This window comes from Cynocephalus volans, chromosome X (assembly GCF_027409185.1).
Source record: "Cynocephalus volans isolate mCynVol1 chromosome X, mCynVol1.pri, whole genome shotgun sequence".
Classification (NCBI taxonomy): Eukaryota; Metazoa; Chordata; class Mammalia; order Dermoptera; family Cynocephalidae; genus Cynocephalus; species Cynocephalus volans.
The window spans coordinates 46,138,126-46,156,823 of record NC_084478.1 but is presented as its reverse complement, the minus strand read 5'-3'; the positions used below and the strand labels follow the sequence as shown (position 1 = coordinate 46,156,823).

The following is an 18,698-nucleotide window of genomic DNA, read 5'->3' as shown; positions in this document are numbered from 1 at the left end:
ATTAGCTCTGGGAAGTTAGGAAATGAACGTAATCTCTCTGATTTTACTGAGACCATCTAGAAAATGGATTTAACAGTAGCACCACCTCTTCTGTTGGGAGGCAGAAATGAGGCTACCTACGTAAATGTTTTAACCTGGTTCCTGATACATAGTGAGCTCTCAAGAAGTGCAAACTATTTCAGTTAGTGAATGCAAGTAGTGATTCTATAAAATCCTCAACTAGTACATGTCTTTTTTTCTGATATAAAGAGCTGCCATTTAGGCTGCTCTAATTATTATTATTATGTTTTGTTAGATTACCTTTACCTATAGATTTCTTACAGATTTAAGTCCACAGTGGAAATAACTTTTTTCCCAGATTTAAAATGATGTTTTAAAACCAGTCCGTTAGATGTCTACTGTGTAAACCACACTACTAAAACATACCTTCAAGTGCATCTTCTGTCTCCAGGCGAAAACACTACAAAATATGTAAACAAATGACTAACCTCTGTATTTGCTAAAATCTACTCTCTTAAACATGTTGAGTGATTGTTCAAACTTTCCCTCTCCCTCAGGTAACATGTCTCATTGTTAGGAAGAGGGATTTCCTTAACACATTATTTTCATAGCATAATTTCCCCAGATGATTGTCATTATGATGATGCTTTAGATTTGTTTAGAATGAAGACTAGCTGGACTACATCTGTCCTCATAGTTTATAAAAACTACTGCATTTCCATTTGTGAGAATTTGTTGAGTGACTGTGTAGCATTACCTCTTCAATAAAGATAAAGCAGAGAGTGATAAAGGAAAACATTCTCCAGCTACACTCTTGATTTAATTGGTTATTAAAATGATTTCACATTGAATTTGTATTTTAGTGTTCGAAAATTGGCAAAATGATAATTAACATTTGGCTTAACTGGGCCAAGTCCATGTCTTATTTAACTTTGATTCCCTAGCATCAACTCATTTATTAAGAACAGATGATTGTTGAATTGAATTAAGCAGCCAAACAGCAGAAAAATGGAAGTTGTAGTTAATAAGATGGTCCAGACTGAAACACCGTTCTCATTGAAAAGCTTTCTTGTCATTTACTAGCATAATATAATCATTTATTAAAATGATTGAATGTTTTCCATACTGAGAAAATTATAGTTTTGTAATATGTTGATGTCTGCCTGTGAATAAAATAGGCATGCTATCAAATTCATTGGAGGTGTCATGAGAATTGATACCTGAGACTAGCTGTGGGAACACATTTAAATTAAAAAATCTGCAAGAGTTCACAGCTAGATATTGCCTTCTGGCCACTATTGTTTGGGAATAATGCAATTTCAATATACAGAACCACATCATATATTTTAGGACTGCAGAGAAGCTTGACAGGTCCTCTATTGAAACTAAGGAGGAATGCACTGCAAGTTGGTGCTCAGACAAATATGAATAATGAGATAGAAAATGTTGATGATCTCAATTGGAGGAAAGAGTTGGAAGTGTAAGATAGTGCACATTCAGCACATTACTCATCACGTATATATTTAATGATTCTGGGCTTTATTAATAAAATGCTGTGTAACATATATGTCTTATTTTTTTCCCAAAGTCGAATCCCTGAATTTTGAGAAATTTTAGCATGTTTTAGTGAGAGAAAGAGAAGCCGTCTCATTTGCAAAAGTGTGCAGTCACTGACTGCTTTTTATCAAAGGGTTTATTACTGACCAAAATTCAGCAATCTAGTCTGGAAAATCAAAAGGAAGAACTCTGCTTCTGATGAGATGATATATAACATTGCCATGGATCCATTTTTTTCACTGAACACCTATTACTGTTTTGTGGCACTGGCTGATACTGAACATAGTCTAATAAAGGCTTGTCTAAAGAATTAAAAACCTATAAATTATGAAGGAAACACGCTTCCAGATGAGAAGGTGTGGCTGTGGTAACAACATTCACTACTTTGTATTTTCATCCAGGCAATTGTTTATATTTTCTCCTTTTCACCCTTTCATTCTTTTTCCTTTCAGCAAACTCTATACCAGGGAAAAAGAGAAAAATGTAATCTATTACCCTAGAGGAGATATTTATTCCACTAGTAATAATTGCAATGGAGTCTGATAAAGGTGTAGTGATAATAAGACATATTAGCTGCGGTTCTCTTTGTAGCAAATAACAAAAATCAAACCAAAGTTGGATACCTGAATCCCAAGGGGAGAAATAAAACCAGGCTCAGAAAAGATCTAGAAAGCAACTATATCATTTACAATAATGCAATAACTAAACTGCTTTGAACAAAGGATGTATTGCTAAGGAAAAATTCAGAATCTAGTCTGGAGATTCAAAATGAACTCTGCTGCTGGTAGAATGAATGCATATGTAAATAAACATGAACTGTATATACAAAAAAAAATTAAATACATATATATTTTAAACTACTTTGTTCTAAGGAATATACAAAAGCCTAGCACTGGTGACCCCAGGAATTCATGCTGGTGTCTATGTTATTACTGTGGCATAGGCTGAGCTTGCCAGCTTCCAGGGCCCCCTTCTTGCTACCTAGGATCAACAGACATTAATATTTACATATTTTTAAAAAGTTTTCAGGTAAAGCTGAGGACCCCTTTATTTTAATACCTGACCAATCCCATTCCCTTCATTTATCCCCCAGAGGTACCATGTTTTATACTTTTACCACCCACCACACATCTGTCACAATGTATATAAGAGAAGGACTAATGATGTGTTCGCCAGAGGTCCACGGAACACCTTTCCCCTCCATCCGTGGAGATCTTAGCTGCATGTGGACGGGGCGGGGGTGGGTGGAGAGACACCCCTGGATACCCGTTTTAAACCTGCATGGGGATTTGCCCTTATCCTTAAAAGGTGAGAGTTTTGCACACGCGAATCAGCTGGACACCCATATTTCTTTGAGAACCAAATAACTTTATTGGGCACAAGGGCAACACAGGAAGGAAAAGCTTAAGTGAATGTCTGGAAAGGGCAACGTGCACGCCCGGCCTGGTTACCTGGGGAAGGCACCCCGTGGCCGTGGGGACAGTCTCATCTCAGTCCTCCTTGTCACCGTCGCCACCCAGGGTGAACTTGTCAAAGAGGTACCCTGCCATGCCAGCCTCCGGGGCCCCCATCTTGCGCAGGATGGTGAGGTGGCCCCCCAGCTCCTTGACGGCCTTGACCTGCTCGTGCAGGTAGTGGCTCTCCAGGAAGTCGCAGAGGTGTGCGTCGGCCTTGTTGGTGGCCAGGTGGTGCAGGTCCAGGAGGCTCTGGTTGACGCACTTCTCCAGGTGGAAGGTGGACTCCATGGCCCTGAGGCCGCTCTCCCAGTCGTCGCGGTCGGGCTTCTTGATCTCTCGCAGGCAGATGCGGCCTCCGCGCTGGTTCTGCAGCCTCATGAGCTGCTCTGCGTGCTCACCCTTCTCGTGCGACCGGCACAGGAAATAGCGGGCAAAGTGCATGAGGGCCACGTCGTCGCGGTCGAAGTAGAAGGCCATGGACAGGTAGACGTAGGAGGCACAGAGCTCCAGGTTGATCTGGCTATCGACGGCGGCCTCGCAGTCCGGGTGGTAGTTCTGGCACACCTGTGAGAGCACGGCGGCCATGGCGGGCGGAGGCAGCGCTGGCAGAACCGCGAAGGGGCCGCCGGCACGTGGAAGGCTGAGCGGGCGGCGGTGGCGGTGGCCTCGGGGTGCTCCTAACATGGACGTTAGGCAGCGGGTCTGCGACGGGACTGGAAGTAGATGGTGGCTACCGTCACGTGACATGGGGTGGGGGGAGCCATATCCGTTGGGAGTCAGGGGTCAGAGGGACTGAGTCCGCAGGTCAGAAGGACCGGGGTCAGCAGGTCAGGGGGGTGAGTAGTGGAGATCAGGCAGTTGTGGGGATGGGGGTCAGTGGGTCGGAGGGTGGAGGGCAGTGGGGAGGATGGGGTCAGCTGGTCAGGGGGTCAGGGATGCGGCGCTCCCAGCGTCGGCGTTGGGCAGCAGGTCTGCCACAGGACCGGAAGTGGATGGTGGGGTCTGTTACAGGCAAGGGGCCGATCTGGTGCGGGGGTCAGGGGTCGGAGGTCAGCCGGTCAGAAGGGCCAGCGGGTCATGGGGCCAGGCGAGCAAAGTGCAGTCTGCCACCGGGGCTGGGGACGGTAGTCAGCGGGTCAGGGGTACGGGCATAAGGTGAAAAGTCGAGGAAGTCAGAGGGGAGGGGTGTCATGAGTGCTGAGGTACATCCGCAACGTAGGCGACTCTGCACCGACCATCTGACCTACATAATATTTTTTAAAGTTTTTTATGAATGTAGGTGCAACTTTTTAAAATCACCTGGATTTCTTAAAGCAACTTATTTGAATATTGTTTAAATGTGATTGTTTCATTAAATGTGCTGTTTGTGATGTAATTAGTTGTATTTTTAATATCACAAAACTTTATTTGAATGGCAGCAATCCCCAGTGGCTTCAGTATCCATACTAATGACAGTTGTGATGACCTCCTCACTTAGTGTCTATACCTTATTAACTCCAGCGACCTAAGCTTTTCTCCTCTACTCCTGATCAAGTTCACACTTCTCCGACAGTAGAGCACCACCTCCAAAATTTCAAAGGTGAATCTTTCCACTTTTCCATCTTTCACTCTTTTGAACTTGTTCTTCACTGCTTTTCGCTCTCTCTAGTCTCTCAGTCTTTCAGCACAATTCTGTAAACACGTTCCTCCTGTCCTGCTTGGATCCCCAAATGGACAGTTTCAATGATCTCTTCACTAACATCCTAGATGTGCTCATCCTCTTCACCTAGATTGTGAATTTCCTCTTTTTGGGCAAGAAAATTTTCCTCTTTTTCTTTCTCTGGAAGAAAACAAAAGCTTTAGGTGACTTCTTAGAGAAAGCACTGTTAACCATGCAGATGTTTTCATCCTGTCCAACCTCGTTCTGACTTTTACTGCCACTCATCAAGCCTTTTATTTTTTAATCCGTTAATGATGTTCCTTGGCATGAGCCATATAAGCTATACAAAATTCATCTCTTCCTCAATTCTCAGCAAACCATTCTTTCACAATCATTCATTCGCTCAACTTTCCTACCACAGATCTAAAATTTCATTTCATTCATTAATTAATTTAACAAATATTCATTGATTACCTAATATGGCCCAGGAACTGGTATAAGATTTAGGGATATACCAGTAAAAAAGAGAGAAAAAAACCTTTGTTCTCATAGGGTTTGTATTCTAGTGGAGAGGCAGACCAAAACCAAAACAAACTGCCATCTTTTCCCCCGTACTGTCTCAAGTAAATACATACAAGGTGTTACACATGTATATGGAAATAAAAAAGACAAAATATATTCTTGGAGTTCAAGGATCTCATAGTGAAAGACATAGACCAACCAACCTAGGTATTATAATTGAGGTATTTATAATTAATTTATTTGTGCATTAATCTAATGACCACTTATGTGCTCCAGTTTTGTGTCACTCACTGTATTTGATTCTGGAAATACTTAGAAGAATCAAACATAGTCTCTGTTCTTAAAATACAAGATAGAATGACAGAATATAATAAGTGCCCTAAGATGGTTTTAAAGTTATGGATAAAATGCCTACTTTTATTTAAACGTTTATTTTTTAAGGGGAGGGACACCTTGTTTCTCTCTCTTTTTTTTTTTATCTTTCTCATGTTATTTTATAGTCAGTTTTTATGAAGAAAATAAAGGATCAAATATCAAACTGTCACTGTGTAAACTTATCTAGGAAGTTTTAGAGGCATTTAATTGTTGATTCTGTAAAGAAACTGAATAGTAACAATATTTCTTTGATTATTTTTTATGTAAGAATCATACAGTAGAGATGGAGAAGTGAAACTTGATCAATTTCTCAGTGAGATAAAATTTTATTCTGTATAACACAAGTGCTTAGTCTTAATGTAGACTTTAAAAAATTTCTTTGGGAGATTCCATTGTTGCCTTCACTGTAAGAATCTACTTAACTAGAAGATGTCTTGTTTTGTAGAACGTTTTTATTATATTCCCAAGATTATTTAATAATTAATTGGTCCCTTTGATTTTACTCTTCAGCTATTTAAAATAATCATACAATTGTACAGTTTTATGTGTACTGAGGGATGGTTATGTTGTCTCTCAGGTTTCTCATTACTCATCACTAACTTCTAAGGAAGTAGTTAAATATAAAATATATGGTATAACTAAGGGAAACCTAAGACTTAAAAAAATGAACTCTTCTAAGGGAAATCAATAAAGAAGCGTGGGCTGAAATGTCAGATTTCCATAAAGGAAATATACATGTGTATAAACAAAAGCATGCCATCCTGTTTTGCTTTAACGAAGAATATGAAACTAAATATAGACAGAGTAAGAAATCTTCAGAGCAGATCATATTTAAAAAAAAAAAAACATGAATGTGGGTCAATAAGATAAAGGATTTGAAATATTTATGGTCGGTGTTTGTATTAGTAAGGGTTCTCCAGAGAAATGGAACTATATAGTACGTGTGTGTGTGTATACACATATACACACAGACGAAAGAGATAAGCCACCAACTCCCATTACTTATGGTCTAACTTCCTCATGAATGTATCATTGAGCCTACTGCATGTATTACTTTTTAAAGAAGGGATTATATGGAACATTGAATAACACTTAGCTGCAAAAAACCCTGCAAATATGAGGAGTTTATAGAATATGTTTTTATGTTAGTACCTGTAAAAATACCAGGCTTATGATAGGTGCTCATTAGAAATGTATTGCATCAATGAATAACAACTAATCACTGAGTCAGAACTTATTGTTCGTATACATACAGAGAAAGAGACAGAGAAAGAGAGAAAGGACAGAGAGAGAGAAATGAGAGAGAAAGAAATGTATTAAGGAATTGGCTCACATTATGTAGGCTGACAAGTCTGAAGATCTGCAGTTAGCAAGCTGGAAACCCAGGAGAGCTGATGGTGTAGTTCTAGTCCAAAGGCTAACAAGCTTGAGACTCAAAAAGAGCTGATATTTCAGTTTGAGTCTGAAGGCACGAAAAAATCGACGTCGCAGCTTGAAGGCAGTTAGGAAGGAGAAGTTCTCTCTTATCAGGGGAGGGTCAGCCTTTTTGCTCTATTTAAGACTTTAGGTAATTGGATGAAGACTGCCCACATTAGGGAGGACAATCTTCTACGCTCGGTCTACCAATTCAAACATCCATTTCATCAAAAACCACCCTCACACACACACACCCACTATAATGTTTGACCAAATATCTAAGCGCCCTGTGGCCCAGTAAAATTAATCACTGCGATATTATTCATAATAAGTGCAGAGTGAACAAATAAAAATTCTAGTGATATAATTTGGAAAAACTCCTTGTTTTGACGTTCAATTACGCTCATCGTTTAAAAATGTTATAGAACTAATAGTTACACAACTGATAATAGACATTAAGTTCTGACTCAGAGTCAGTGATTAGCTCTCGTTCATTCATTCAATACATTTCTATCGAGCACTTGTCATATGCCTGGTATTTTTATAAGCACTAACATGAATACTTGTTCTATGAACTCCTCGCATAAGTAGTGGGAGTTGGTGGCTTATCTCTTTGTCCATGTGCGTGTGTATGTGTGTGAATATTTGTATGTTCATAGGTATACAAATGTATGCATATGGGCATATGAATAAACAAAATCATCCTTTAATGATAGTAGTGAGAAGTGATGTATCAATCCAGAATCATTATTATCTGTCTCTGGGCTGTTCACTCTACATTATCTCATTATCACAGAAACTCTCTGAGTTAATTTTTATTATCACTCATATTTTACAGGTAAAGAAATTTTGAATTAGAAATGATGTAACATCTTTTCTTTACTGTTGTTGTAAGAACACAACATGCAATCTAAGCTTCAACTTAAGTGTACAACACATTATTGTTGACTACGGGTACAGTGCTCTTCAGCAGATCACTACAGCTTACTTATCTTGCTTAATGGAAACTTTATTTCTGTGGATTAGTAACTCTCCATTGCCCCCTCTGCTAGCCCTTGGCAACCACCATTTCACGTTTTGATTCTATGAACTTGACTGTTTTAGATACCTCATAAGTGGAACCATGAAGTATTTGTCTTTCTGTGACTGGCTTATTTCACTTAGCATAATGTGCTCAAGGTTCATCTATGTTGTCACATATTGCAGGATTCCCTTCTTTTTTAAGGCTGAATACTATTCCATGGTATGTGTATATCACATTTTTTATTTCTATTAGTCTGTTGATGGAAATTTACATTGAGTTCACATCTTTCAAGCACATAACTTGTAAATAGCAGAGAGTAACACTCTTAGCTGGACTCTTCCCTAGGTAGTTTTCAAAGTTTGGCAGGACCATGAGCTCCTTTAGGACAAAGATTGTGTTTAATTTGTTCAATGATAAATTCTACATAGTAGGTGCTCGAAAATATGAATTAAATAATTTAGTGGCCTATTACAAGTTTTAGTCTCATCATTTCTCTAAATTAAAACCATGAGTGGGGTTGGATGTTGAGTATGCATGAGAATTTGAACAGTGTTTCTTTTGGAAGAAAAAAAAAATCAATGACACTCAATGGTGACAAGTTGTTATTATAATTATACTTAATTATGCACAAATATAAAACTAGTTATAAAAATCTATATGCTTAATGGTATGTGTTTAATACCTATAAAACTAACAATTTTATAGATATTACAAATAAAACAGTAATACTAATAAAATTAAGAAATACCAATTATGCTTCAGATTATGCTTTTTGTCTTAAACACAATCACTTCTCACTGAAAATAGATCTAGTTGTAGTTGTGCAAGTTTTATTTTGACCATGCCAAGCCTATATATCCCTATACACATGGCACATCTCAATTCTTGACCACCCTTCTTCGCGGAAACGATTGACACACTTTAGTTTATACAATGATTCATAATGTAACTTTCCTTTCAGGTAGTAAAAGCCATCCTTTAAATATTGGCCATCCACATTCCTTTTTTATTAACTTGAGAAGTAAAAAGTGAAAAGTGGTACTTTATTCTGATGCAGTTTGTTGTTTTCATGAATTACCGTTAAGAGTCTTGATAACTGAGAGTGCTGAAATTTCCTTTTATTAAGTTATTTTTCATTTCCTAATCACAACTGTAGAAGGAAATTTTAGTTTTCCTTTTAGTTTTTGCATCTGGTAAAATAAGTCAACATGACTATACGAGTGGACAGAGAACAGTTGTCACTTTTACACTAGGACATGCCATCTAGCAGCAGTCACACACTCAACACGATTCAAAGCACGCTTGCAAATGTGGACACTGAATTTGTGTGGCTTTATTAAGCTATAAAGAGATCAGGATAATCCTGAAAATGCTTATAGTAATTTTTTATTTAGATGCAAGCACAAGAACAGGTCTATGGATGTACTCAAATGCAGAGAACTCTAAATTAGAATCGCATGAATACACCATGTATTCAATAACTATTTGTTGAAGATCTAGTGCATGTCAGGCTTTGTGCTAAATGCTGAATGATTGCAGTAGACATTGACTTTAATATCATGGTCTCATGGGCCCAAGAGTTTGTTTCAGTTTACTTTGTTCACCAATAAAATGTGAAATATGCATATCATGTGTGTGTGTGTATATATATATATATAACCAATATAAAATTAATTGCTAATACGTTGATAATCAATATAATATATACTAATATACTTTGAAATATTCGTGTGTATTCAATACTATTTTTTGATGTCTTTACTTCTATTGTTACAGATACAGAAATTGCTACAGAAGTTCTCATATCTTTTCCTACATAGCAATAATATTTAGGGAAAGTAGATTTGATGGAATTATGTTAATTAACATAAAGGCAGAATTTCTTGGCTGAAGCTATATAATTTTGTTTCACAAAAATCAAGTGTAACTTTTTTGAAACATGCTAGGGAAAAAGCATGAGTCTTATAAAATATTCATTATGATTCCACACTTTACCACAATATAATCCAGCATGTTAACAGTGTAAGCTTATATTCAGTGTTATCCTTATTCTTCAAAACTTGACACGAGTAATGTTCTTTCATTTTTTAATTTTCTAAACTTTTCGTCCACAGTCAATGCTTTATTTGCTGATTTCTTCTTTCATGAAAATATGATAATTGCCTCAACCAGCCAGTATTAAAACTCAGTGTAAAACACAATTTACAAAAGTAAAAGTTCTGTAAAATATTTCCTATGTATTATTCACATTTACTACCTTCCTTCTGAGCTTTTCATTCTTCAAATCCTGCTCACATATGAAAAATTTTTAAAAAGCAGTATCCTTTTGATTTATTTACTTAAAGTCTTTTGCCATTTTCCAGATATATCTCTGAATGTTGGAGGTTGGTTAAACCTACTCAGGGGGTTTCAAATTTCGAGGAAATATCTGACTTTTAGTAGCTTTCTGCCAAAATGATTTTAAAGCTCATTTATCTTAATCTTAATTAATGGGCGGGGAAATAGACATGCGCACACGCGCGCGCACACACACACACACACACACGCACATTTATATATTTTGTGTGTGTGTTTGTATGGCTGACCGGAACAGGGATAGAACTCTGGACCATTCTCTAACCAACCGAGCTAGCCAGCCAGTGGGTATATACTTTAGGTGTAAAGATTATTAATATTTCACTTATGCTTATGCACACTGTGCTCCTAAGTTATTATTTCTTACATGACAAACAACCCATAATGTCAAGTTCATTAATAATCTGCCAACGCTTAGGCCTTATGACTCGATTCTCTATTAGTAATGTTATCCTTTGATTTTCTCTTGCCAGAAGAGTGCTGATTCTTTGAAATGATTAGTAGTAATATGAATTTAAACAGCATGTAATTGTATGTGCCAGAAGAGGGATTGAGTGCAAAGACAAAACCTAGCATTTCTTCATAGAACATGGATTGAAGACTTGTTGTAGAGCAACTACCTGGTGGTTTGGGGAAGGAAGGTGAGGCCAAAGTCAGCTGATTTGAAAAGGAAGAGGCTGTTGAAACTGGAAATTGAAGAGAAGGGAACTACTGAAAAGAATTATTGAAGGCCAAAACTCTTCACTTTGACTGCCCCTGTGTGTGACAAAGTCCTTGGCCTGGAGCAGAAGGGGAAATCTGTGCTGAGAGCAGCTTCTGGAGGCAAAGGATGTTAGTTTTTGTTCATGCAGCTATTGAAACATTGCCTAGCATTCCTCAGATCTTAAATAACCATCAAGGACTAAAAATTGCAATCATAACTGGAAATGTCTGTTCCATATTCAAGATAATCTATCTAAAATTGCTTCCCTATTTCGCCAGGTCTCTATCAAATATCAGTGCTTTTAGTTACCCGTGAATCATCATTTTGGCTCTGAATCAAATGTATTTCTCAATTATGCTGTAGAGAAAAATGCAATTTTCCCTATGCAGGCTTCCCCCCTTAATTTTTTCTCCCCCGCATTAATATTCTCTAATATTAGAAAAAAAATAATTTATAAATGAATCAAGGTGTACAGTTCTCCAAATCATGAAAATGAATTCCTAAATTATTACTGATTGATACATATATTAATTAAACCAATGTAATTATTTCAATTAATCAGTTTATCTACAAGGATTGCAACTACAAGAGGAAAAACATATGAGGGTACTTCAAAAAGTTCATTAAAAGATTTTTATTTTTTTTTCTGATTTATTTATTTTGATTACACATATCTATGGGGTAAAGAATTGACTATGAGTATTTATGTACAGTATGTGTTGATCAAATCAATAATATTAGCATGTTCATCTTAAAAATAGTAATATTCTTTGTATCCCTTGCCCAATTACTCCCTAGACAGCAGTTTTAGTTCTCTCTTATATTGACAGTCCGGAGAAAGCAGGCAGAGACAAAGTCGCTCAGGCACACAGTCAGTTTCTTTCTTTCCAATTTATTGTTTCACCATTTCTGAGATCAATCCTAAACCAACTTACTAGCAACACATCAGAATTGAAGCCCATAGGAAGGGGGGAAGAGGAAGTGGAGGGCAAGCAATTTCCTTTAAAACGGTGACCAAGAAAGTCACACATACTCAGATCATGTCCTCTCGGCTCCTGTGGGGTAAAGTTATTTTCTAGTCCCCCTTTTTACTCAGCGTACCTGCTAAGTTTCTATCAAAGTTCAGTGACCTGCCACAGTGTAGAATTGGTCTTTGTTGTCAGATAGGACACTTTTTCTTTTGGCTTTTTAATATTTGCTTTTATTCTGAAACAAATTGGAGAAAGTACAATCATTCTTCAGGAACCGACAATTAAGGTTCATATTTTATATATGTATCACTTCAAAAGTGGGCATAAGGCAAATAACAGTTATTTGTCTGTCAGTATAGTAGTTTTTATAGATGAGAGTTCACATCTCAGCTGGAATTTTCTCTGTAACTAGAGTCTATTACTTTACGGCAACAAATAGGACGGGTAGAGTTTTCAGGCAGCCAGCGATCAATGCAGTGGACATGATATACATGGGAACAAGGTAGTATGCGAAGCTTGTTGCCTTCTATGTATTCTGTAATGCAAACACAACAGGTTGTTAATCAATCAATTTCACCAAAAGTTCTTACTGCCAGGTTCTCAATATGTGCTTTGTTGAGTCCTGTAGGTTGGTCATGATCATCTTCATTTAAGATGAAAAACTGAACAAGATTAAGAAAGGGCCAAGAGTCATCTTCATCAAAGGTCCTATGTTGCATTTCTTGCCTGGCCTCTGATGGTGAGTCTGACGATGAGCTTTCTTCATTACTACTTTCAAACATCATTAAGCTAATTTCTGAATATTCACTACTGGAGCTGGAACTGGACATAGGACTAGAACTGGAACTAGACATATACCTGGAACTTGAACTGGAAATTGATGAGGAACTTGATTGGGGTCTGCAGCTAGGATTTGAATTGGAACCAGAACTCCTACTGCCATTGGAACCATCCTTTCCATTCTGTGACTCTGTCCTTTCCATGTTATGACTTGGGGGTGAGCAAGTAGGCTCAAAATCATTATCACTGCCCGAAAGGTTACTTGACTCATCAAATCCTGTCATTATTTGCCTTAATGTGCTCTGAGTTGCAGCAGATGTTCTATCATTTAAACCAAGATTTAAAATTCCATGAACAGGAATTCTGATGGTTGTGACATAGTTTCTCACACCTGCCTGCTCAGAATGTGAAGATGTATTTCTGAGTCCTCCTTGTTCACTTTCTAAAGTGACTGTTGTTTGGTGTCTCAAATCTTAACTTAATCCCAGTGGGATAGCTGGGTTGTAAGGTAGATGTATTTTTAGTTCTCTGAGGAAACTCCACTCTGTTTTCCACCATGGTTGTACCAATTTCCAGAATATACAAGGAACTCAAACAACTTCATGATAAGAAACCTAATATTCCAATTACAAAATGGTGATAGGAGATGCATAGATATTTTTCAAAGGAACACACAGAGATGACCAACAGGTATATGAAAAAATGCTCAACATTACTAATCATCAGAGAAATGAAAATCAAAAATACATTGAGATATCACTTCACCACAGTTAGACATACTATTATATATACATATTATAGATAGATAGATAGATAGATAGATAGATAGATAGATAGATAGATAGATAGATAGATAGATAGATAGATGATATAAACAGAGAATAACAAATGCTGGGAAGGTTGAGGAGAAAGGGGAACACTTCTAAACTGTTGGTGGGATTGTAAATTATTACCGTCATTATGGAAGTCAGTATGGATGTTTCTCAGATAACTACCGATAAAACTATCATATGATGCGGCAATACCACTACTGGGCATATACCCAAAGACATGGAACTCGACATGTCAGAGAAACCTGCACTCCCAGGATTATCACAGTTCTATTTCAATAGCCAAAATTCTTCCATTCACGGCAGTATGAATGAGCTTGGAGAAAATTATGTCAGGTGAAAGAAGTCAGGAAGAGAAAGATAAATACTGCATATCCCTATCACTACTCACAAGTGGGGGAGGAGAGAGAGAGAGACACAGAGAGAGAGAGAGAGAGAGAGAGAGAGAAGGAAGTGAAGAAACATGTTAAAAGAAGGAAGGAAGGAAGGAGAGAGAAAAAGAGAAGGAAGGGAGGAAGAAAGAAAGAATGTAAGAAGGAAGGAAGGACAGAAAGTAAAAGAAAGAGAAAGAAACGAAAAGAAAAGAAAAAAAGAGAAAAGAAAGAAATATAATCATCACAGTAATACATTGAACTTTCAGAAGGAGAGAACAGAACTGTGGTTACTAGACTTGGGAAAGGGTGATGGGGGTGGGGTGTTAGTGAGGAATTGGTTAATGGAGAAAAGGAATGATTACATTTGGTAATGACACGAATGTTAATTATCCTGATTTGGTCATCACACATTGTATACAGGTATTGATATTCAACTCTGTACCCAACAAATGCATATGATGAATTATTAAAAAGGAAAGAAAGAAAGTGAATCTTTCTACATTTCCCTTTCCTCCACTTCTATCTGTGAAAGGGTTGTCAGTCACTGAAGGACCCTTCAAATAACGCCAACTCCTATAAAAATCCATTTGCAGCTTTAGAAGACAAAAGAACTTATTTTTATCATCTGCCCATCCATAGCAACTTGAAATGTTTCTATAGCCGTGATTCCATTATAATTTGTGTTAAAATCTTTTTATACACACTTTTTAAATATGCTATTCTATGAGCTCTTCAAAGACAAGATTTCTTACTTTTTTATTTGTACATTAAGATCATACTTAGCATAGATCTTGGCATATAATACAATATCAAAATTTTCCTGAATCCAAGTGAATAAGTGCTCTGCCTCAAAATGCTATGATGCTTTTGTGTCCCATACAGAATTCTAAAACATCACTCAATATTGATTATGGGGTATTTAAATTTTCTATCCATTAATCTTTCTACTGGGTCATTAAAACTATATTTCGTCTTTTAATTAGAGGACCAAGTAACTTGAACAAACCTGGCATTTCAGTCTTCACTATGGCTGCAGCAACACCATCAGTTACAATCTAGGTTACACTGATTTACTGCATAACAAATGGAGATTTGTCAACTAGTCAAAACTGTATACTTTTCTCAGTACTCATGTTAGGCCACAATATTTCTTCTAATTGCAATGAATTCACTGAGTTAAGTGGAAAATAATACCTTTTCCTCCTAGGAGATTTAATTGATCATATCTACTTTTATTTTGGTTAACGTTAATTCTTATCATGAAAAACTAAAATTTCCAAGGAATGAGTTGCATTAATAAGTATTGGTTTTCACTGATTTGAAAATTTAGGAATATGAAACGTGGTTTGAGCAGTGTTATGAGAATTCATAGGCATTTAAAGATTTTTGTCAGAGCTATTTAGAAATCTGAAACTGAAAACAGATGAGGTCTGGATCTGATGGTAAACAGCCCTTAGATTTAACATGAGATAGTGTAGGATCCATTTTCCTTTTCTCTTCAAATGGTAAGGGGCAATTTGGGTATTATTCTTGCACAACCTATATAGACTTTTTCTGATCTTTACATTTTGTTTCTGTGCTAAGATCTGACTTAATTCAAATCTATGTGATATTTTGTGATGGGTTTTTAGAAATTGTTGTTCTTCCCAGCCCCATTTGCTGAAGAGGCAGTCTCTTCTGCAGTGCATAGACTTGGTGCCTTTGTCAAAGTTCAGATGAATGTAGGTGTATGGGTTGATTTCTGGATTCTCTATTCTGTTCCATTGGTCCATGTGCCTATTTTTATGCTAGTACCATGCTGTTTTGGTTACTATAGCTTTTAACTATCGTTTAAAGTCAGGTACTGTTAGGCCTCCAGCTTTATTTTTTTTTTGCTCAGGATTGCTTTGGCTATTCTTGGTCTTTTGTGATTCCATACATTGTTTGGTTTGGTTTCTTTTGTTTCTTCCATCTATTAGGAAGTATTGACAAAGAATTATGACAGGGAATGTATGTATACAGAGAGAGAGAAGAAAATAGAAAATAGGAAAAGCCCTAAGATCTTTCTAATATTTTTCTAAAGTAAATTATCGCCATTCGAACCTTGAACAACTTCATCAGATAAGACAGAGTACTTCTTCAAGATGAGATCATATTTTGTTGTTGTTGTTGTTGGTTTTCCTAATTCAATGTCTCACGATAAAAATTTTACACTTACCTTACTAGTATTGCATTTCTAAAATCGGTACATTTTATTAGTTATGTTTGAGTTTTTAAAAATGTTTAAAATTGTAATTTATAAATCACTTAGTTGAAATTGTTAATAACACATGCTACATATGTAAAACATAAAAAATAAAGAATTTCCAGTAAAATATGCTTAGCGAACTACTAAGTTCTACTGTTTTTCTTTGTATCTGTATGTGTATATGTATTTACATGTTTGTGACAAGAGAACTAGAAGTGATGCAATATTTGAGCCACTAGCATCTAATTTGAGGAAAACATGGCTTGTTGCCTCTGCTACCCCAAAAATCCTGGATTGCTTTGAGAGATTTTTCTGATTAGGTGCTGGTATTCTTTTTCTTTGTCCTGCTTCACTGGTTCAAACATCCAATCATTCAATTAAAATAAAATTATCATCAAGACAGAGTTCTACTTGTTTTACCATTAATCAGTTACACAAATATTATTGCTCTGTATCTTTATTTATTAATCAATTTAGTAAACAAATACCTTTTCTATTCCTTTTGTCTCATGTAATATATGTTACTATCATTAAACTGGGATTAGCCTCATGGTTTTCTTTCTTAAATACAGGCAACAAATGAGAGAAAATTACTATAATAGCAGTATATAAGACTATTCCAGAGTCTTTGATCTTGAAGAAAGAGAATTTTTGCCGAGAGACAGCATAGCTAGTAAACCTCAGTTAAGATTTGAGACACCAAACAACACTGTCATTTTAGAAAGTGAACAAGGAGGACTCAGAAATACATCTTCACATTCTGAGCAGGCAGGTGTGAGAAACTATGTCACAACCATCAGAATTCCTGTTCATGGAATTTTAAATCTTGGTTTAAATGATAGAACATCTGCTGCAACTCAGAGCACATTAAGGCAAATAATGACAGGATTTGATGAGTCAAGTAACCTTTCGGGCAGTGATAATGATTTTGAGCCTACTTGCTCACCCCCAAGTCATAACATGGAAAGGACAGAGTCACAGAATGGAAAGGATGGTTCCAATGGCAGTAGGAGTTCTGGTTCCAATTCAAATCCTAGCTGCAGACCCCAATCAAGTTCCTCATCAATTTCCAGTTCAAGTTCCAGGTATATGTCTAGTTCCAGTTCTAGTCCTATGTCCAGTTCCAGCTCCAGTAGTGAATATTCAGAAATTAGCTTAATGATGTTTGAAAGTAGTAATGAAGAAAGCTCATCGTCAGACTCACCATCAGAGGCCAGGCAAGAAATGCAACATAGGACCTTTGATGAAGATGACTCTTGGCCCTTTCTTAATCTTGTTCAGTTTTTCATCTTAAATGAAGATGATCATGACCAACCTACAGGACTCAACAAAGCACATATTGAGAACCTGGCAGTAAGAACTTTTGGTGAAATTGATTGATTAACAACCTGTTGTGTTTGCATTACAGAATACATAGAAGGCAACAAGCTTCGCATACTACCTTGTTCCCATGTATATCATGTCCACTGCATTGATCGCTGGCTGCCTGAAAACTCTACCCGTCCTATTTGTTGCCGTAAAGTAATAGACTCTAGTTACAGAGAAAATTCCAGCTGAGATGTGAACTCTCATCTATAAAAACTACTATACTGACAGACAAATAACTGTTATTTGCCTTATGCCCACTTTTGAAGTGATACATATATAAAATATGAACCTTAATTGTCGGTTCCTGAAGAATGATTGTACTTTCTCCAATTTGTTTCAGAATAAAAGCAAATATTAAAAAGCCAAAAGAAAAAGTGTCCTATCTGACAACAAAGACCAATTCTACACTGTGGCAGGTCACTGAACTTTGATAGAAACTTAGCAGGTACGCTGAGTAAAAAGGGGGACTAGAAAATAACTTTACCCCACAGGAGCCGAGAGGACATGATCTGAGTATGTGTGACTTTCTTGGTCACCGTTTTAAAGGAAATTGCTTGCCCTCCACTTCCTCTTCCCCCCTTCCTATGGGCTTCAATTCTGATGTGTTGCTAGTAAGTTGGTTTAGGATTGATCTCAGAAATGGTGAAACAATAAATTGGAAAGAAAGAAACTGACTGTGTGCCTGAGCGACTTTGTCTCTGCCTGCTTTCTCCGGACTGTCAATATAAGAGAGAACTAAAACTGCTGTCTAGGGAGTAATTGGGCAAGGGATACAAAGAATATTACTATTTTTAAGATGAACATGCTAATATTATTGATTTGATCAACACATACTGTACATAAATACTCATAGTCAATTCTTTACCCCATAGATATGTGTAATCAAAATAAATAAATCAGAAAAAAAAATAAAAATCTTTTAATGAACTTTTTGAAGTACCCTCATATGTTTTTCCTCTTGTAGTTGCAATCCTTGTAGATAAACTGATTAATTGAAATAATTACATTGGTTTAATTAATATATGTATCAATCAGTAATAATTTAGGAATTCATTTTCATGATTTGGAGAACTGTACACCTTGATTCATTTATAAATTAT

The 18,698-nt window shown here is 36.7% G+C and overlaps 1 protein-coding gene and 2 pseudogenes across 1 annotated transcript; 1 reads left to right on the top strand and 2 right to left on the bottom strand.

Moving 5' to 3' along the window:
- Nucleotides 1-3,047: 3,047 nt before the first annotated feature.
- Nucleotides 3,048-3,608, bottom strand: LOC134367952 (ferritin heavy chain-like). Its single transcript, XM_063084598.1, has one exon. It carries the CDS (start codon nucleotides 3,597-3,599, stop codon nucleotides 3,048-3,050), a length of 552 nt encoding a protein of 183 aa, XP_062940668.1. The 5' UTR covers nucleotides 3,600-3,608.
- An 8,797-nt stretch (nucleotides 3,609-12,405) lies between these two features.
- On the bottom strand, nucleotides 12,406-13,837 carry LOC134367951 (E3 ubiquitin-protein ligase RLIM-like; annotated as a pseudogene).
- A 24-nt stretch (nucleotides 13,838-13,861) lies between these two features.
- Nucleotides 13,862-17,787, top strand: LOC134367950 (E3 ubiquitin-protein ligase RLIM-like; annotated as a pseudogene).
- The last annotated feature ends 911 nt before the right edge of the window (nucleotides 17,788-18,698 follow it).

Excerpts from the sequence above, each read along its gene's own strand:
- LOC134367952 (XM_063084598.1), bottom strand. The coding sequence starts at position 3,599 with ATGGCCGCCGTGCTCTCACAGGTGTGCCAGAACTACCACCCGGACTGC.